General features: G+C 39.0%; 1 protein-coding gene across 4 annotated transcripts in view; it reads left to right on the top strand.

Moving 5' to 3' along the window:
- The window catches only part of ARID4B (AT-rich interaction domain 4B), an 86511-nt gene that overhangs the window by 59281 nt on the left and 5226 nt on the right, over positions 1-22004 (top strand). For 3 of the 4 annotated variants that reach the window (XM_038176159.2, XM_027453752.3, XM_072035581.1), the window contains exons 17-22: positions 6617-6865; positions 13562-13646; positions 14477-14669; positions 15764-16972; positions 18972-19085; positions 21714-21929. In XM_038176159.2, the coding sequence (XP_038032087.2) occupies positions 6617-6865; positions 13562-13646; positions 14477-14669; positions 15764-16972; positions 18972-19085; positions 21714-21929 (2066 nt within the window). The remainder of the gene's footprint in view (positions 1-6616; positions 6866-13561; positions 13647-14476; positions 14670-15763; positions 16973-18971; positions 19086-21713; positions 21930-22004) is intronic. The other variant, XM_072035582.1, reaches the window with a different exon arrangement.

Genomic DNA, 22004 nt, shown 5'->3' with positions numbered 1-22004 from the left:
CTGGATCCAATTCCCAGCTTTGAGATCTCAGGAATCACTCCTGGAAGCCGGAGTTGTGGTGGTTTTTTGGTTGTTTTCCCCAAGAGGCTCTGTCTTCTTGCAGTGCTACGTGTCTGAGCCCCTTCAGATGGTACATTTCTACCACGCTAATCCTGCAGTCCCTGCTGCACTGCACTTAGCAGTACGATGAAGAGAAAGGACCAAGCGTGCTTCTTTCTCTCTTCCACAGAGTGCATGTCTCACCTACTTGCAGACCTGTGCACGCTGAGAACAGTGTCAGAGGCAGCTTACCCCTCCTTCTGTGTATTTTTGCATATGCTTTTCGTGCTGTTGTGTGGCCAGTGGAAGTTGCATGGGCTCTCTGCTGTTCTCTGAGACTTGAAGTCATAAAATTGCTGCAAAACGGCCAGCTTAGTGCTCAGCTACTTTTGGATGGCTTTAGGAGATGTGATTTCTTTTTGCAATGTGTTACTTCTCGTGGGTCTGTCCAAGACAGATGTTTACAGAAATGGCTTGGTAAGCCCACCTTTTCCCCTGATACACATTCTTTCTTAGCCAACAAATAAAAATTTAGATCTTCCTTCTTCTGAAGCTCCTTGTAAACTTGTTTCGGATGTAATGGTCTTCGGATGCAAGGTTCCATGTTTGGTGCAGATTTCTTTGTAGCATCTAGCATTAACTACTGTAACTAATCCAAGACTTGAGCCAAAGCCAACAAATGCAAAACAGAGCAGTGCTTTTCTGCACCGTGGGCTTTGTAGGCAGTTAAACGTGTTCCCAAGGGACTGAGGCTGGGAGCCTGGTGGAGTTTAAAAAACAAAACAACAAAAAACTTTTTTTTTTTTGCTAATAAAATGAAAAGTAAGAGTCTGAAAACTTCACAGTGGATGCAGTTTGAACTGAAGGGCAAGTTAATTGCTAATTAACGAGTATTAGCAAGAAACTTTTTTTTTTTTTTTTACCAGGTGATGAATGCTGAGTGGTGTGTGTGTGTATGTTTTTTTTTTTTGTAAGTGGCTTATGCATCTGGGACAGATGGGCCACTGTCAGGAATGGTATAGTGAAGGGAAAGATTAAGTGCTGAAAATCTGGAGGAGGATGATTGTTTTCAAAACAAAATAGAAGTCACATCAGACTTGTGTGTGGGTAGTACTTAGATTTTTTGAGTTGACCAAGCGAGATTTTTGAAGTGATCCCTGCAGCGTGGAAAGGCTGCAAGAAGGCTGTTCTGGTGTTTTTGTAGTCTTGGTCCTTAAAGTGCCTGCTTTTTGGATCTGTTCAAGGAATGTGTGAGTGTGCTCCAAAACAGGATTTAGAAACCTAAATGCTTCTGGTTGCTTCGTAGTGCTGTGTTTGGGTATTGTCTATATGATTTCCTGGGAATTGGGACCATCCTGTTGTGACAGCATCAAAAGGAGAAAATGCCAAGAACTGAGCCTCTTTGGCTAGTAATTGTGGATGGGGTTAAAGCGTTGATGCAAATGCAGGGAAGAAGTCATGATCTTTGATCTCTTATACATTACGTAGTAGCAATAGTAGCACTTCCCCCCATAAGCAGTGGGGAGGAGCTGGGAATAATAAAAGCAGGAGCTGAGAGCTGTGTTAGGACGAGCATTGGTTGCTGTGCCTGTGCTGGGGTGGGCTTTTATTTCTGTGTGTGTGAGGGAAATTTTCTGGATACACTTGATGAGGATTTTCTGAACACGATTTACAACAAGGTTACATAACAGCCAGCAGGTTGGTGGAGGCAGCATCTCCAACTCCTGATCCGTTCAAATGGCGCATCAGAGCTGTGTGGTGGGGAATCCGGAATGTCAGCAGGAAGGCTCGAGTGGCTTGGAGAGGAGATCTGGTACAGAAGGAATCTCTTCTGGCTTAGTGCTGAGGAGTAGATATTGCGATAGCTTTGGGTTTGTATGGAATCGATTTTTTATTTAGCTTAGCAGAAGGGAGCAAAATGCATCTTGTTCCTTGCACAGTTGGTGTGAACATCTGTTCTGAATCTCAGACTGCTGGTGTGTACGCGGAGATGCAGTTACAAGAAGTGTACTTGCTGGCTTCATTCATAGGAACGTATTTCTGTGCTCCTCTTGCAACGCGTGTTATATTTGTGTGTTCTGGCTGCCAACTATATTGAGAAAGAAGCTCTTGTGTAGTCATGTTTTGAGAAATTAATTTTCTTCTGACTATAGGATATGCACTGATGCATCCGTCTGTGTTGCCTGCTTTTCATAGCGCAATAAACGGCTGGTGGCACAGTGAGAGTGCGGGCAGGGGCAGTGTAAATGTCCCAGTCCTATGCGTGCCTCGCCCCGGATGGGAGGGAGGCTTCGTGGATGTGGAAGAAGCGATTCTGTCATCCCGCCTTACACAGCTCCTGGTCACCGCGGAGGTTATTAGCCATGGTAGCTGTCACTGAGACAAATGTGTGTGGGTGAGCCCTTAACCGTTCATCAAGCAGTCGCTGCTCTCAAGCTGTGTGTGAACCAGAGCTATAAAAATGGGAAGTGCTGTGTTCCTCAGCCAGACGTCGAACCATCTATTACCCTTTCAGCAAATGACTCCAAGTTCCTTAGAAACTTGGTGAAACGCTTAGGAGCAGTAACATTGAGGTTCTTTCATTCGTCCTCTCCAGAGCAGGAGAGGAAAACGCTTTTCACAGTGCATGGCTGCAGCACACCGAACGCCTCCGCTGTGTGATTCAGACCAAGTCAGTGCCTTTCCTTCCCTCAGTGATGGGCCACAGCCACACATTTGCATTTTCAGTGGGTATAGACAGAAGCCCTTGGACCTTGGAGCCTTTTTTTTTTTCTTTGCAACTTCACAGGGAAGAAAATTATTGGTGGTCTCTTTTTAGCTTTGTTAATTTTGTGACTTAAATAGAAGGCTCTGGTGTCATGGCATAAGTACAGGCCCTAATGGCTTCTCTGCCTTAAAACTTCAGGGCATCCTAATCCAGCTGTGATTAAGAAAGTCAGAGGATGAAGACCTGCCACTTCCAGCTCCATGTTTTGTGAGGTAGAGGTTAAATAATCCTCTTGGATGAGAAGAAGGCGGGGAGGGAGAAAACACAAAAATAGAAGCTAATTGCTGAACTGAAGCGTCAATTACACTGGAGTTTATTTCTGCTAGTGGTTCAATTAACTTTAATGACTTAATTGAACCAATAATTGAAATAATGTTGCTTTCTCAAGTTTTAGCATAACCCTTGAAAAAATGCTGCATTTGCTGTCTCACCTGCTGTGGGAGCAGCGGTGCGGCAGGGCAGGCGTGTGCGGGTAGGGCCAGGTTCCCAGTAAATGTGGGGTGCTGGCAGGTCTGGGGCCCTGGGGCAGGAGCACCGTGCCGCAGGGCTTTGTGTGTGGGGGTGACCACGGGGTGGAATATGTTTGCCTGGCACAGCAGCTCCTTTCGTGGTGTGACAGCGTGACTGCTGCAGCTATTGGTGTGTGTGTGTGTCACTGTGCGTCCTCGTATTGTGGGCTTGTTGGTGATAAACCTTTCCACTGAGCAAGGAGTACCTGCTGCATGTGGATTTTTGAATGCTTGAACTACTTTGAGCCCTTTAACCATTTCAGAACATCATTTGGACCTAATGATATGCAATATTTGTATGAAATGAAGACTTGGGTTTTACTTCATTATTCTTTAGTGGTGTGTTCTAACCTGTACTGCCTGCTGCTCGAAGGCTTGTGCTCCCCTTCGGTGAGAGATGGGGTGCGGGTGTGCTTTGGTCCACAGTTGGAATTGCAAATGCTTCTTTGTCCTCCTGAAAAGCTTTCTGGTACTTTCTGATTTCTGGAACCCAGTTACCCCTGTATTCCTGCGTCTCCTGTGCTGTATGCATGCACATCTGCTGCTGCCTTGATCCATCAGCTGCTGCTTGGGCCGTTCAAATTGTTGCAGCTTTGTGGCGAATACTGCTTGGTATCTTTTGTTTCTAAACATATTTTAAGTTGACAATTATCGTGTGCTGCCAAGAGGCTTGTTTCTTTCTTTTTGTTTTTTTTTTTTTTTAATTTTGACTAAACAGCATTGAAAGAAATGTGATGTTCTCATGTGTATATAAACGGACAGATGAGGTTATTGCTGTGCATGCTGGATGGCTACAATCACAATTTTCTCTTACAATCCTCCGTTCCATGGCAGTCATGACTACTTCTTCATCTGCACTGCCAGGTTTGAGCTTTTTATGGCCTTGTAAAACAAGATATCTTTTCTTCCTTGCAACCATTGGAATGTGCTTTTTTTGTTCCAGGAGCTATGTGAGTTTTTCTGCACAGGTTTTTCTGCTCCAAAATGATGAATGCTCTTTGCTTTTGTTTGGTTTCCTAGAATCTCCAGTGTGTGATCGCTAACCAAATCACTCCTTAGAATGGGCTTTAAAAGAAAAAAATTGCAACCATCTCTGCTTCTGTTTCTTTTTCTGACATTCCCCTCCACCTGTGTACAGCCTACTTGCCACATCTGCTGGCTCATCCAAGTTATACTAGTTAACAATGAGAGTTTCACACTTCTAGAGAAGTCCTGGTTTTGTCATGAGTCTTCACAAAAGTAAAATAAAACAGAAAGAATCTGTTGGGACACCAAGTCATGAGGTGTTTATGGTGAGAGAGACTCCAGACTTCTTCAGTTTCCTAAAGAGCCCCTGGCACCATAATTGCCAGTCTCTGGGTAGTCCTGAATCTCCCTCGTAGGCATGCCTTTCTTTGCAGACATCATTCAAAGATTGTACCACTGGTCCTTGGGGGAGAAAAACATATATGGCAAAACTTTTGTTGTACTTCTGAAAAGCCTTTTCAGTAATAGGAAACCATGAGCTTATCTTTTTCTCAGAGCAGTGATGGCTCTTAGCTTTCGAATGACAATAACTGTTAAGCTGAAATTAGCTAGGAACTTCAGTTTATTGCAGCAGAGGGTATTATTTAAGAGCATTAAAATTTCGGAGTGATGCTTTCTGTTGTGGAATTGTGTTCAGAACTTTTTCATTATAGCCTTTGAGGAGTTTTTTCAGTGACTTCTTGGAAGTGGATTTTGCCACATGGTATGCAGTGGAGATGAAGTGAGTGAAGTGAGCTTTTCAAAGCTCATCCATTTACGTTGCAGTTTTTAACTCTGGTGGTTCTAGCTTCAGTAGCAGAGTTTCCCCCTGAAAGTATTTAACAAACTTTAACCTTACAGAACCATACTGTTTGGTCCTCGTAACATAAAACTTAATAGATGTGTTTTTCTACTATTTAATGTAGTTAATGCACCAAGAGCAGGAGTTCCAGCACTTGTCTCATGGTGCATGCAAATGTATATATAATAACATTCATTTTTGATGTAATTTCATTAAATTGTTGTGGTTATGCTAGAGCTGAATTTAGCTTATTGTCTTGAATTCTCTTTTGACAGCTAATTGGATAACAACGCAATTTTACTTCTAATAAGAAGCATTTGAATAATTAAAATGCTATTTCATCCTTTCACAGAGATAAAGCTTGTTTTTTCTTGGGTGTTTTCTACTAAAAATTTCATGGGGAAATTTGGATTATTAAAAACACTTCCGTATTTGTGAGGTTAACTTAAATTAGGGTGTGAATCAGACATGGAGCAGCACTTAGTTCTTCTTATTCAATTTGCAGTACGTCCAAATGTCCTGTTGCATGTCCTAGGTTTTCAATTACTAGTGGTCGGTGGTTATTGCGAATTTCGTAAGCAGCCCTGATCTGTTTTGTGTTGCATAGAGTGGGATTAGAATTGTGTGATGGCCAAGAATGTTTTCTAAGGCTATTTAAGATAAAAAGATGCTTTCCACATTAAAATATGTGATTTTTGTCTGCCTCTAACCTAGTTGGAGATAATTTTCAGAACTACTGAGCAGCCCATAGCTGACGGGGGGGGCCAGTGTGGGTTCTTAGTGCTTCTGAAAATTGGTCTAAATTTATAAACATGTATTTAAAACTAGCTTAGCTTTGAAAATAGTGAACACCTGCTTGTGTATTTATATAAAAATTAAATACAAGTTTGATATATATTTGGCAGACTTTTGGCATAATTGGCTAGGTCATAAATCAGTGCAGGTTTCTTGATTTGCTAAATAATCTCATGTATTTTTTTTATTATTCAGTTTTATTTTTTGCTTAAAATCTGGTTTTGGTTGCTTTCACCTCAAGTGTTGAGATAGAATTTATTTTAAAACAGCAAGGATTTTTTGGGGAAGCAAGTTTCAAGAAGTGCTTGTAAAAACATTTATATTGAAAAATAGAATTTAGGAAGTTTTCTGTATATTGAGAAGGATGAGTTTGAACAAGAAAAAATGATACTGAAAGGGATTGCGTGAAGGATCATATAAAGATGAGTTTGAACAACTTCTGCTCATACAGATTCTGATGGATTACTTTTTTTTTCTTTAAGCAAAGTCATTTTTACATCTTACAATCACTGGATTTTGTGTGTATTGCTGTATCCTATTTTGCTGATATTGCTCTCACGTAGTGCAGTTTCACATATTTGGAGCCTGCTGTTTCCCAGTCTCTAATGCATCCACAATATTTATCAATATATGTGGTTTGGAACTGAAAAGCTTATGAAGTATCTCATATTAACTCTACAATTTTTTAAACCTTTCAAGAGATGACACGAATAAGGAAGAAGATGAAGATGAAGAAGAAGCCGAGGAGGAAGAAGAGGAGGAGGAGGAGGAAGAAGACCACAATAACAATGATGAAGAAGAGTTTGAATGCTATCCACCAGGCATGAAAGTCCAAGTGCGGTATGGAAGAGGGAAAAATCAAAAAATGTACGAAGCTAGTATTAAAGATTCTGACATCGAAGGTGGAGAAGTCCTTTACTTGGTGCACTACTGTGGATGGAACGTGAGGTAACTTGAGTTTTAGTTAGTGATTACTTCTTGAATTACTTCTAAAATACGCTTCTGTATTTTAAAAACTAAATTAATACAGAGATCTAGAGTCCTAACCATTCAGTATTGGTGTTCTGTGAAGGGCATTATACTGTACGAAACTATTAGATTTTTAGCATTATATAATGCAATACCTCAGTTATTTAGAAACTCATCTTAAAATGACTTGTTCAGGGAAGGCTTCCTTCACTTTGTCTTATTTTTAGACCTCCCCATACAACGAGTGAGAGCCCACTCTTTCATAAATTCCTCCTCTGGATCTCTTAAGCCAATTTTATCTTGTACAATATTTGACTAGTGCATTAACTGAGTCTGTATACACACTCTTCTCAGAGCAGCAGAGTACGTTAGCAGTATGGTATTTAACAAGAAAAGCACAAGATTCTTGATGTTAAATTAGTGAGCAGCAAATAATTGTATTTCATTCAGGTCTCATTTCCCACCTGTCCCTGGCTGCCTCAGACTTAAAGACAAGATTCTTTTTACCCCAGTGCCTTCTTACATTTTTCTTAGTATATTCAGGTTTACATGCTTTTGGATTTCTTTAGTGTAGCATTAATAGAAATAAATTGAAGCATTAATGTACTTTTGTACACATTTGCAATTTAAAACTTGAAGAGACTTTGACAACAGTAGGAAAAAACTAAAGCTTCTTAGTGGCTTTTAAGCCAATTATCCAGTCTTCTGCCTTTTTCCTCAGTTTCAATGTATCTGCTCATTGTTCTTAGCTGTCATCTTTAAAACTTTATTACTGTACTTGTAGAACTCTTTAAAACAAACAAACAAAAAAAAAAAACTGAGGCAATTCCACTATAGTGTTTTTGGTTGATTTGTTGTTGTTGCTGTGCTGTGCTTTTTTTCCTTCCTCTCCTCTATAACATGAGGCTCTTATGACCTACTGTTACGTGGACTTCGATTGCCACCCTACCCTAAAAAGGCAGGACAAATCTCACTTATTCACTGCTAGCAAAATCTGCTAGCAAAGGTCATGGTTACAGAAGCATAATACTTCTCTCCCTCACTTGAATATACCTCTCTGCATCTATGCCCGGTGATTTCCAGACCCACCTAAGCCACAGCTGAGGAGTGACATCTCGATATTTTGCATTTTGATAACAATGTTTTTGCAGAATTTTGATCTACATATCATGTTCCTGCAGATCAATATATCTTTCACATACACTGACTTCAGGCAGCATTTGTAAACATAGTGGGCCTGAGCCTTAAAATATAAGGATACTAGGGGAGATGCAGCCTGCTTGAGGGAGGATTTGTAGAGACTAGGTCTTCAGTCATTGCTGGAAAGTACTTGCCTTAGGAGCATAAATTGATGAAATTTATGCTCTGCTCACTAAGTATTACTGTATAGCATTCAAAGAGGTTTGTTTTTTTATATTCCCTAAAACTTTTTTTTTTTGCAATTCATGTATAAACAGAAGTTATTTTCCTTTTTTGAGAAAATATGAAATACATGCTGTGGGATGAGATGATCAGAGTTTCATCTGAGCAGTGCCACTTTACATCTGAACAAATCAGAAGCTGAGAATGAGCCTTCATCTCGGAGAACCCAGCATTCTGGTTATTAAAGGACGAATTATGATTGTTTTTTTTTAACTCTGTATTCTAAATATATACACAGATTATTATTTGAGGTATTCTTTCTACAACTAGGATATATTTAATAAAAAAAAGCATTTTTAGTGAACTTCGTACTCATTTGAGAGGTAAAAGGTGTTCTTTGTTGCTTGTTTTTTTTTTCCCCTGGCAGCAGGACTTGCATTTATGGTCTTACTTGGGGTTCCAAAAGAGCCCTCCGAAAGGGGCTGGGGGACAGGATTCTCTTCACTGAAAGAGATACAAGTGGTTGACATTTATCTGTGGGACTGTGCATGGGCTCTGTTAAATATGGCTAATTTAATTTAGATAAGCAGATTCAAGTTGTTTTACCTGACAGTAAGTCTGAGCTTAAGGCAGCATGTTAACAGTTAGATATTTTAGCTATGAAATACTAGTCTTGTATGAAAGACAAGTCTTGTATGATGTGTTAACTTGAAGATTTGGCTATTGGTCATAACCTGGAAAAGTAACTGCTTTCCTGGAGTAGGTTGTAATTCCTTCCTGGAGTAGGTTGTAATTCCTTCCTCTCCTTACTTGCTATAGCTCTAGTCTCCATCTGTAGCATCCAGCAGCAGCAAGTGCTGTAGTATTAGGCCATGGGATGTACTGAATTTTGCATTCAGGGTTTTCTCAATTCTGTCAGCTTCCTATACCTTAAAGTCAACTTTCCCATTTCCCCCTTTGATCAGTACACCATTTAATGGTCTGTACCTGAGAGTCTTAACTAACTGCTGATGTTTCTTACCACAAGGTAACTTCAGTATCAGTCTGGAATTCAGAATAGTTGTGTGCATGCACGTGCTTTGGGGTACTTGGAATGAAACTTGCTAAATTTGGTAGCTTTTGGTAGCTTTCATGATCTTACTAAACTTTCTAAAACAAATGATACTAACCATTGTGAAGCTTTTTTCAATATAGTACCTAGAACATATGGAATTGGAATAGAGTTTGACAGCAGTGTATAGCTGTACCACTTCATGCTAAAGGGTCGTGTCAGCTAATGGGATCCAGGTGATAACGTGTTTCTAGTAAAGGTAAAGAAAGGTAGCATGCAGTGAGGCCTGACTTGTAGTGAGAGGGAATGGTCAAAATTTCTACCCTGTTAGAGAACTCCTCACATTTTCTCATGAGAGCCTTCTGGTTAGCGTGTGATAAACTACTTTATTGCTTTCTAAGAGGGCTGGTTATGTTCTGAATTACGCATGGGTTATACAAAACTAAAACTTCTCTGGAGCCTACAGTGCCAGTTCCTTCTGTTGTAATTTTAGTTTTTGGCTGCCAGTGCAGGCAAAAAATCATTGTATAAGCTTTTGAAATGAATTTCTTCTGCAGCATGTTCCAGTAATGAGAAACAGAGGGTGCATGTTCAGAATGAGTTTATGTTGCTTTTTAACTCCGTCAAATGGCACGACATAAGATAAATTTTTCTTAAATATACCAAAGGTTTAAAACTAAGTTTTATTATTTTCAGCTTTTTTGTTAATTTCCTTCAGAAATATGAACATGAAAGTGTTACTTTTGTCTTGATTTGTTGAAGCATTCCCAAGATACAAATTTTGTACTTAACAGTCAACCACTGGAAGTAAAGTTGTGTAGCCATGCATGAGAGCATGGCAGGAGATTTATTAAAAACTAAGTAAGTAAAAACTGGAGTCTTAGTCTGATACTCCAGGCTTTTGATACCAGACTCATCTCCTCATTTCTTTGATCGCAGCCAACAAAAAACTTGTAACTCCTCTGTGTTAGACAATAGACTGGAGCTTCTCTGCGAACTTGCTGGGGTTTGCTAGTTCCTCGAGGTCACTTGTCTTCCTGACAAAGTGGCACCTTTGCTAGGATAAACCTAGAGGCTGGGGAAGTTCACTTTTTTTCTTTGTTTACTCTCTAGTAGTGCTGTGGAGGATTGACTATGCCATCTCTGAGAATATGTTACGGTTTATTTTATTTATTTTTCAAGCAACTCTGCGCAAACTCATTTAGGAGCACTTCTCCATCTTTCCTCCTTACCCTTTGTCACCCAGCTGTTTGTTTTTGGGAGCTGAGGTAAGCAAATGTAGAAGAAACAGATCTTTGGGAAGCACATACTCCTTGTAATGGGAGCTGAAGAACTTCTTCAGTTATTTTTCTGTTTTTCTCTTGGTTTGTGAGCAGACAGTCTAAGGCAAGATTAGTGGTGAAATGAGAGATCTGATTTTTTCTCTTCTAATAAGGTGCAGTTCTATACAGAAAGACTCGAGTCTGACTTGTGTATAGTTCAGGTGCAGCTTGGGACCTGAGGCACTGCACAGTTTTAAGGTTGCTTCTCCATGAAGTAGAGGAAACTGTCATTTGATCAGGCTGCTGGCTATGGCTTTGGATGCATTCTGATTGCAAGATCTGTTTGGGCTTGCTGACAGTTGTCACTGCTTAGGCAAACTGTGTGCAACTGACGTGTGTGCAGCAAAGGGAGCCTGTGCCATGCAGAGGAATGAAATGTGGACATCTGACTTGCCAGAGCAGGGTTGTGGCTTCTGCAATGCTGGAGCTCCTCGCAGGCTCTGACTGCTGTTCCAGGCACAGCAAGGAGCGGAGCAGGATAGATTCTGGCCAGGAGCTGTCACCGTCACAAACACAGATTTTTCCATTTGTGCTCCTTGAGATGCATTGTGACTACTGCTTCTAGTATGTGATGTTTAAAATCTGTGGTGTCTACAGATCCTCTTGGATTTCTCTGCATTTGCCTTCCTCCACCACTTCAGCACGCCCCTGGTCTCCCAGCTGCTGCCCGAGCAGGCAGTGCGGCTAATTGGAAGCACTGTACATGTACTACCCACGCTTTGCCCACGTGGAGGGTTGTATTCGCTCGCAGTATGCGTTTTCAATAAGAAAACAAATGGTTTATTGTGGCAACATAACTGAGGTAGAAAGGGCACAGTGAAAATAATCGCTTTGCTCTGTGCATTTGTTCAGTCCCAGTGCTCTTTTCCTGTATGCATTTAGGCCTAATGAAATATTAATATTTATGTGGATTGTGAAATCCGTTTTGCAGTCTGCTCAGCATTGTTCCTTTATGAAAGCACGTCTTTGACTTGAGGAAAGATTGCTTCAAGTACAGTTTCTCACAGTCTCACAGAAATAGTTTTTTCCATACCAAATCCACAGCCTACCATTAAAATAACGTGGTACATTGTGGTTATGTTCTTTCTGCTTTTATTAACGGTCACCAGGCTTGATGCCTTAAAGTTTACCATTCTCATGTGCTGCATCCTCCCTTCCCTATCTATTTATGTCGTGGGAATCTGAGGGCACCCCAGCCTTTAGGAAGGCTGTGGGATGGGAGGAAACTCAGCTTGCTAACTGTGTTCTGGGGCCAGAGTGTTCCCTCCGTATGCCCCCTTCCTTACCCTGTATGCAACAAACATGTACCTGCTGGCTCCTCTTTGTGGGTGTGAGGCTGGTCCTTGAGAGGTTCTGTGCTTCAGGATTTATGAGGCTGCATGTTATTAAAGGTAGTCTGGTGGTAAGGAGGTGTGTGAGTCACTGCATCAAAATCTGAGATGGCAACTCCTGACTTGAAACTGCCATGATTATGAATCTGCTCTCATCAGGCCTAGCTCTGAAGAGTTTTCATGTAGGTTTTGGTGAGAAATCCGAGCATATCTACGTACATGTCACCTGGTATAAGAGTACAACTACACCTCCATCTGCAGGAGTATAGGTAACTTCAGTGTGCTGTAGTCTGCAGGGGCTGCTGTTAATTACCTGATTTGTGGTGGTGTTGCTCAGGGAAAAAGAAAGTGTTTTGGAAAACTGTTTGTCAGAGACTACTGCTGGACTCTGAAGATAGTTATAATTTCTCCTTTCTATGTCATGCTCTGAGGTGTTCCTTTTTCTCTGTATTATAGTCTGGAATTTAAGCTATAAAATACAGTATTTAGTTTAAGGGATCCCTTGCTTAGGTCTTAACTTAGAATATGCAGGAAAGTGAGTTGGGAACTTGTACTTTTTTTTGTAATAATCCTTTTTAATTTATTCATCTGTATCATATATATAATTGGCAGTAGTTGCACAGAAGCTGAATTGGGCCTTTGTCAGTAGCCATGATATATCAGACTGGTGGTCAAGTCCAGCTGGGAAACCAGCATGGCCATGAGGGCGTCATGTTCAGTTTTGTGCTAGTTCTCTGGGTGTGTTTTTGGTTAGTTGGTTTCTTCCCCTCCATTCTCATCTTTACCTAAAGGGCTCAAAATCTGTATGGCTGTACGCTGAGGCAGAAGTGAATAAATACTAATTTTTAACTGAGCTATTTTTTTATTCAGACAATTATGGATTTCACAGTTGAAGTAGGACAGCAAATGATAATTACTTTTTTTTTGCACTGATTATTGCAATTTCTCAGGAATATGCAGTGAAACTGGGAAGTACAGTTCCATGTGTAAAGTGTATTCTTAATAACATATTTCTCTTGTCTGATGTTTATATTTAACATGGCCAGCTTTAGAAGATAAGAGAACAGTTGTATATAGTCTAGAATAATTCTGATATGTAATGGAAAGACCTGAAAATGAGTTGAAAAGCATTAGTGTTAAGAGTTAGTGATTCCCAAGTGTCAGCTACTCAAAAGATCACTTGGCAGTACTCAGATTGGAAAGGGTTGCCTTTGTTACTGGTCATATTTTATATAGTAGTAAGAATTTATTTTGTTGTTAGTGTTTTACAGCATATAATGCAAAGTATTTCTCTTAGAGATCCATACAGAATTAACTTTCTGGTGGTTTGTTTTACCTATATACATGGATTTCCTGTTGATTGATGCAGACTGCGTAAGTGCTAGCTTTGACTTCTGCCCATCAGTGTGAGAGAACTTTGTTCTAGATGTCCAAGCATATAAAGAATTGAACCTTAGCTTGAGCTCTACATACTGTGAAGTATACTAATGATGCCTTTATTTAAATTCCATTTTTATATTGCTAGCATTTTATCTCTATTCATTTCTTTTATGGTATTGTGGTTGTTTGCTTAAAACCATAAATGTGTTATTTTTTTTTCTGTTTTTAGGTATGATGAGTGGATAAAGGCAGACAAGATAGTGAGACCAGCTGACAAAAATGTACCAAAAATTAAGCATCGAAAGAAAATAAAGGTAGCTTCTCTCCCTTTTTCTCCCCAGTTCTCCCCCAGCCTTGGTGTAAGGTATTCTTAAATACCTTGGATACCTCGCATGCATTCCTAACCTTTTGTTAGGCATAATGGTAAATGCTCGATGGTAAAAAGTAAAACTTCTTTCATTGAGGTTTGTTCTTTCATTTGGAGGGTGGGAAGGGAAGCTTCTCTTCCCTATGTTTCTTGTGGGATTGAAGTGTGTACTTAAAACAGGAGGATCCATCAGTGCTGGAGCCAACTCTGGGAGGTGGAATTTAGGAGCTCCTTATCCTGATTCTGTAGAGCAAACCTATGACTATGCCATTTGTGTGTGACTGCAATTTTACTTCACAGCATTTCTTTCAAAAGCCACTCCTTTAAAGCTTAGGTTATGATATATCCTTTGGACAGTAGGATACAAGATAGCTTTTCCGCTGCAGATGTCAGTGCTCCTCCTCTTCCCCTCCAGCACCGTGGCACCTCCGGAACCTGAGTCTTGTTCTAGAACTCCTTGTGCCCTGTGACAGAGCGGGGTGTCATAACCTTGCCCTCCCATACTGGTCACTGCCCAGCCTGGCATCCTGCAGTGCCGTGGCTGCGAGAGCACTGGTTGTGTTTGCTTTCCTATTTTGGTAGCATTGACAAAGTTCCTGTCTTTGGTATAAATATCTCAGCATGCGTCGTAGAAAGGTATGTCTAGGCTTTGCAATAAAGAGGAAAGCTTGTCTTTTCAGGTTGGATGTTGAAGGTAGCTGTAAGCATGGCTTGACTATTTTCTGTGTTAAGATGTATGCTCAAATTAAAGAGTTTTTTATCTTTTCATTCACACAGAATAAAACTGACAAAGAGAAGGAAGAGAAGTATTCTCCTAAAAATTGCAAATTGCGACGTTTGTCAAAACCACCCTTTCACACCAGCACATCACCTGAGACTGGGTCCAAACTTGACAGCGCTGAAGCCAAAAACACTGAGCAAGCTCCTGTTAAATCAGTAGAAATTACTTCTATCATTAATGGGCTTCAAGGTATTGTATATAAACTTTTTCAAACTTTGTAAAATTGCCTTTGAAGGGGCAGTAAATGATGATGTAAAGCAAATGATGCAACTGTACACCTCTGAGTCTGGCTGTTGCTTTCATTATAACATCTTCAGAAATAACCCTTGAACAAAAGCAGCGTTCACCTTTTCTGAAAATGGGTATTGTGGATTCAGTGTATATTAACAATCTTAAGAATTGCATTCTGTTTCTCCGTGTTTTTCTTTGATATACAGCAAAACATTTTGGCTTCCTATGTTATTTCTAAATTCTTAAGTTCTGATTTATGTAACTTTTAAAACCCCATGAATTTTTCTCACCTTGAAAAGTGGAATTAATAAAGCTAGGTGTCCTTTCAGCATGTCTGCTGGTTCCTTTTCCATTATATCTTTTTCTTTTCTCAGTTTCTTTATTCCTGACCTTGAATTTTCTCTCTTTTGTCTTCCCTCTCAGAGTCCACATAGTTCTGCAAGTGCCTTTTGCTATTGCATTCAGTTCATTTTTCCAGGCTGGTTACCAGATGGGTTTGTTAGATATACTCTCCACTGTCTTTGTTATTCTGTCCTTTTAGACTGTGGATTCTTCAGGGAAAATTTACTCTTAATCTGTTTTGGACTTTGGAAAAAGGGCATGCAATGGCAGTATTTGTAACTCATTACCAAAAAAAAACCAAAAAAACAAAAAAACAAAAAAAAACCAACACATGATTTGGCACTTCTTTCAATTTCTGTTTAGGTTTATTATGAAGAAGTTCGTATTGTATCAATTTATAACCAACGTTATTTAAGTGAAAGCTGTTGTCCTCTATGGTTTCTCTACCCCTTCAGAAATTAGGGAACCTCCTTGGAAGAAATTCCTGGAGATGGTCTATATACAGAATTTTCCTGGTTCCTAATTTAGCCTTTATACATTCTAATAGAACAAGAATAATCTGTGAAGTCTTTCTAGTATACAATTTAAACCATGTACTACTAGAATTGCTTTTAGGATGAGTTCATATCTGTACAGTTTTCTTTATTTTTTTCTAGTAGTATTTGTAATAGGAATCAAGACAAACTTTTTTAAATTTTATTTTTAACCAGCTTCTGAAAGTTCTGATGACAGTGAGCAGGAAGATGACCAAAGTGCCCAGAACGTACACACTGATGGCAAAGAGGAATCTCAACACGAAGCTGTGAGCCAAGATAAGAATGAATTGTGTCTAAAAGAAGAACAGAGCAGTTCAGCCCTCCCAGAAGAAACTAAAGCTCTGACAGATGCAGTAGTGCCCAAGTCAGGTTCTAAGTCTCCTGAAAGACTGCGAAAAGAGATGGAAGAATTATCTGAAGATACTGACTCTGATGGAGAAGATGAAGCCACAAAGAAGAGAAAGGAGGTGAAAAGGGAGGTAGCGGATAAAACAGCAAAACCACAGGTAAAACGTGGTAAACGAAGATACTGTGTCACAGAGGAATCTTTAAAGACTGTGTCGCCTAACAGGAAGGATGAGAAGTCCAAAAACAAAGATTCCCTTAGCTTAGAAAACAGCAGTAACAGCTCCTCAGATGAAGATGAGGAAGACAAAGCTAAGCTGAAAATCACTCCTACTAAAAAGTACAATGGATTAGAGGAGAAAAGGAAGTCTTTACGGACAGGTACCTTCTACTCAGGATTTTCTGAAGTGGCAGAGAAAAGGATAAAGCTTCTAAATAACTCTGATGAAAGACTTCAGAACACCAGAGCAAAGGATCGAAAAGATGTCTGGTCAAGTATTCAGGGACAGTGGCCGAAGAAAACGTTGAAGGAACTGTTCTCGGACTCTGACACTGAAGCTGCTGCCTCCCCTCCGCACGCTGCTCCTGAGGATGCTGCAGCAGAGGAGCAGCTTCAGACTCTTGCAGAAGAAGACATTTCTTTGCCCAGCTCGGAACTTGAAAAACCTTTGCCAGCTAGTGCAGACGTTAAACCTGTTGAGGAAAAACCAGCTGAGATGGGTGAAAAGAAAGTTGAATTTCCAAGCAGTGGCAGTAACTCAGTGCTTAATACTCCTCCCACAACTCCAGAATCGCCTTCATCTGTAACCGTAACAGACAGCAGGCATCAGTCCAGTGTCACTGTCTCGGAGACATTGCCACCAAATCAAGAAGAGATACGAAGCATTAAAAGTGAAACCGATAGCACAATAGAGGTGGACAGTGTTGCAGGGGAGCTGCAAGACCTCCAGTCCGAGGGAAATATTTCTCCAACAGGTTTTGATGCCAGCGTCAGCTCCAGTAGTAGTAATCAACCAGAGCCAGAGCATACTGAGAAAGGTAAACAAAAGGGGAAACAAAGGTGTCTTCAACCTAACCATCTCTCATTTTTGTGTTGCTGATGTATCTTCATTCTGCTATGGTTACACTGCTGGAAAATAGTTGGAGGAAGTAGTAGCCAGCTGCCTACTTCAAATCTGTGAAAATGGCATAATTACCTAGTGAATGAAAGGATCTGTCAGGAACTTTCTTGGCCAATTAGTGAGAATTTATTGGCTTTAATGAGGAGTGAACTATATAAGAATAATGTTTATAGCATTAATGTTTATAATGTTTATATAAGAATAATGTTTATAAAAGCCCAGAGTGAACTGTAACACGTCATGTAGGAAAAATTTATTGTAACAAGCTGGATGCATTTAAAAAAAAAAAATCTTGCTTGCAAGTAGAAGATACAGTTTTCTTAGATATAATTTTGACTTTCTTTAAGCTGATTTTTCAGGGGAAGAATAGTGCCAATCATTGCTTGCTTAGGCAGCCATTTCAAACTTGCATTTTAATAAATTAATCTTCAAAAAAAAAACCACACAAAACAAACTCACAATCACAAATATTGACCTTATTAGCAATATTTCACTTTCAGATATGACTTTGAAGTCTCAAGTTGCCATCTTGAGACTACTAGAATATAAAGGATATTAAATTCTGTTAATACTTGTGTGTCATATCAATGTACCAACTGCTTTTTAACTATTTTCAAGACTGGATCTGAAAGTTTTATTTTTATGGGATTCAGTGGCTCTTTCATAGTTCCATCAAGAGTACAGTTGCTTTTAAAACTGTTAGCCTGCCTACAAGTTATTAATCCTAAGGAAAAAATATGTGACTGAAAATAACCCTGAGATAGCAGAAGTAATTTCTTCATCTCCACAGGTTTCAGTTGTGACTGAGATAAATATAATTAACTGAATTTTCTCAAGATGCCCTTAAGGTGTGCTACTTATATGATTCTTCTAGTGTGTTTGTGCAGTCAGCTACAGGTACACTTTCAAAAACAGTTCAGTTTTTGCTGAACTGTTCCTTTGAAAGAATGCAATGTGTTCCCTTAAACAGAGGAGAAAGTTTGGAAGAGGTGAATTTGTAGCTCTCAATAAATAAGCCGGTAATACTTTGCCAGGCAATTTATCGATATGTAGGCTTACAACTTTTTTTTGGTATAAAAGGAAATGATTGGCACATGAAATCCAGAAGCTTTTTCTTGTTATAAGTTTTCTTTAACATTATTGTACAATATTACTCGGGTACACAATTGCACGTTATTACTTCTACATGCATTAGACTTCCTCTCTGACTTTGTCAGCATGCCGGCTGTTTTAGAAAATTGGGTGAGCTTACAGTTTCTTAATTTAAAAGGTTTGTTACAGGAGGCACTTCTAACTGCAAGTCAGGAGGTTGTGGAACAACATCTGAACAAGTCCTAAAATTTGCTCTTTTAACAGGTGTACTAAAATTCTTATTTTCCTTTCCTATTTTTCCCCATTGTAGTTACAAATACCAGTAGGCTTTCCTTTTTTGTGTTTGCCTTCTTTTTTGTAGCTTTATTTTTGTTGCCTTACGTTTTTTTAATATTTTCTAAGATTTTTAACATATTCAATTAATGTAATTACTGATAACAAATGATAGTTTCATTTTTTTCTCACAGCTTCCAAGTGTGTTCAAGAGTGACAGACTTCTATCGACATTTTAGTTCCAATAGTTCTTAAGTTTTTCAAATAAATGTAGGCATTTAATATGCTTGATTATATTCCATGTGGTTCAGGAGAACTTCTGATAGCACACAGGAAAAAAGTTACTTGGAATCATCTTACATATGTACTCTAATCAAGAAATTTTATCTGCTTTTCATCTTCCTTTACCTCCTCTTTTCAGTATAAGTAGAGAGGTGAGCTGTTTTAAGTGTAGACAGGAACTGTTGCCTTGTTGTCTATAAACTTAAGCTTTGAAGTGTTTTTCTGAGACTTTGAGTATTTACTGTTTTCTTTCCCTCTTTCAATTATAGTCTGTGCAGGCCAAAAGAGACTTAAAGATGCTCAGGGAGGAGGCAGCTCCTCAAAAAAGCAGAAAAGAAGCCACAAAACATCTTCTGTGAACAACAAAAAGAAGAGTAAAACTAGTAAGTACAGCAGTTCAGTGTGAAGTGAGATGTCGTTTCTTTTAAGGATCATAGGAGAAGCCTCCAAATAAGATCAATATGTATTTTATTACATATAATGTATTTTAAGTACAGAATTCTCTCATCAGAGATTTCTTAACGCTGATTAAATGAAGAAACTGTTTTTGCTGAATGCTCAAGTATTTTTAAATGTCTTGTGTCTTTTCTGGGCCTATTTCTTAGAGATTAAAATCTCGTAACTCAGGAAGACTAAGAAGAGTTAGCATTTCACACCTGCTAGGACTGGGGTCTTTGTTACCACAGGCAAAAAAAATCAAGTAATTTTTGTGGCATGATGATCTTGTGTTCTAGATGGGAGACTGGGACCTGGATGAAACTATACATTGTGTTTTCTGCAGGATGTGTTTTACAAGTTAATATCTCTTCCAGTAACAAATATATCAATAACTCCAGAGGAATATAGGCTCTGTTTTCTTTGTCATCTTTTATGTCTTCAGTAAATCATAAAATTTTTTTAGTTGTAGAAGCTAATCGGAGTAGAAACTACAGTGCTGGTGAAGAGAGGCTTAATAAATGCAGAGCTGTTTGACAGACCAATGCATACGTGTTGAGGAGACAAAAATCAATTACTGTCTCATCCCACTGTTAGTCAATAATAATAAAAAATAAAAAACAGTGAACAGTCAGCTAGAGAGTAAAGCAAGAAGGACAACTGATGGGTTTTCTTGTTTTGTATTTTAAAGCTTTTTTCTCTTTTATTTACTTTCTTTTAACATCTTCTACTAAGTCTGTACTTTCTGCTATGATTCTTGTATTCACTGTACCCACCCTTTCTGTTCATTGATCTTTCCTTCACATTCTCTTGGCCATTTTCATTCCATTTCACTAATCTTCTACTGTAATCTTTCTTCCTTCCTTAACCCCACCTATTAAAGTAACAAAACAAACAGAATTTGTAGAAACTAATGCACTGTGTATATCTTTGTCATTGTTCCCTTTGATTTGGTGAATTTATCCCTGTTTCTTGACCTGTGTCTTTGTCAGGATGCAAGCACTTCAAGGCTAGGGTTGTTCCTTGTACTGTGCACAGTGCTTGGCAGACGTATGCATTTCTTTTTGTTAGATGTAAGGCACTGTTGTGGGAAAGGCAATAAAAAGATAAAATATGGAGTCAGTTGTAAGCAAAAAGCGCTTTTTGCAAACTGCAGGTATACTCGATAAAGCTGCTCGTGTAGGTAACTAGATCATAAAGAACAGAAGAACCAGGAGAGGTTTTCAGTCGATACTAAGCGAGGCATAAGGTTCTCTTGATTAAATATTACTTTGAACATGTTTTTAAAAACAATCCTAACGATAGAGATTGTGCAGCTTCCCTCGACATTTTATTCCATTGCTTCACGAGATGTATGTTGAATTATTTCTTGCCCCTGCTTCCACTCCAGATTTACTTTTATAAAGCTAAACAACCCATCATTCTTTTAATCATTCCTCATAAATTTAATCTTTTGGATTCTTTTGTTGCTATTCTTTGGGCAGTTTCATTGGAAAACAGTGTTCAGTTGAGCCTGTTGCTTTATAGCTGGTGATCTTAGTGTGAGGTCAGGTTCTTCTGTTTTCAGTCAGTTGAAGATCTTTTTCTGCAATTAAAAAATGAGAACATTGTATCTGAGGATTTTTTAATAGATAACATTACATAATTCAGACTTGCTAGTCATATATTTTTTAAGTTGTCAGTGCTAAAATATATATAAATAAATAAAGGTGACTAAGGCTAAGGAAGAGGACAATTGTTTATTCTCTTTTGTGTTACACACCCCCTAGGATTGCTCACCTGTAACTATTAGCTCTAAAACTGGATAGAGCTTTGCATATATCAATAAATCATTATTTTTTAAAAAAAAGTTAAACGGGAAGTAGGACATAATCATCAGTCTTGCTAACTTTTTTTTAGAAAAAGGAGCAAATGTAGTGTCAGCAAATACATGGATAATTTTTGCACCTACACTGACATGCTGAACTGCTAAGAAGCAGTTTATTAATATTGCCTTATTTTCTAGTGGAGGCAGCATGAATATGGATGTACTTCTAAAGAAAAAGTTTGATGCTGTCTTGAACCACTCAGAGTAGAATATATCTTTGCTATGCAAACCTGTAGTAGCTGGGATCTTATGCAAGAATCTTCCTCTGAGAAATCTGTCCATGTTCCTCCAGGTTCATGCACACGCTTTCAGCAACACCCTTGTCAGTGTTCAGGGTGGCTGTGGAGCTACAGTCTGATACTTGTATCTAGTTCTGCAGGACTTTGGTTCCCATAAGTCCACATAATAGTTATGAATCTACCTGCAGAGCAACTGACTGAAAGGTTTCCCTTTCACAGCTTTCACAGTATGCTAGAATTAGAAAGGCTCCACCTTAATGACTGCCTGTTTTGTCTTGTCTTCTGGCATCTGTGATGCAAAGGGTTGTGTGATAAGCTGCTATATCAGATAGATTGTGTCATCTTAAGGTGAAAGGATTTCAGTCAGATAAACTCATTTTTAATGAAAATTAGCACAGGGATAGCTTCTGATAAGATTTGCTTTGGGCAGGAAGGTATTTATTTTGTAATCTGTCATCTTGTTTCTTCAGCAAACAGCAGCGATAGTGAAGAACTATCTGCTGGTGAAAGTCTGTCCAAGTCTCAGCCAGCCAAATCAGTTTCTACTGGCATGAAATCTCACCAAACCAAATCACCTGCAAGAACACAATCTCCAGGAAAATGTGGGAAAAATGGAGAGAAGGAGTCTGATCTCAAAGAACAGAATAATCGTTTGCCCAAAGTTTACAAATGGAGTTTCCAAATGTGTAAGTATTTTCTTCAAAACACGCCCAGTGTGGTCTTGGAGTATAGAATAAGAGGACTTGCTAAGTTTTGTGTTT

Source organism: Anas platyrhynchos, chromosome 3 (genome assembly GCF_047663525.1).
Source record: "Anas platyrhynchos isolate ZD024472 breed Pekin duck chromosome 3, IASCAAS_PekinDuck_T2T, whole genome shotgun sequence".
NCBI lineage: Eukaryota > Metazoa > Chordata > Aves > Anseriformes > Anatidae > Anas > Anas platyrhynchos.
Note: the sequence above shows the minus strand (reverse complement) of the source record. Positions and strands in the feature narration are given on the sequence as shown.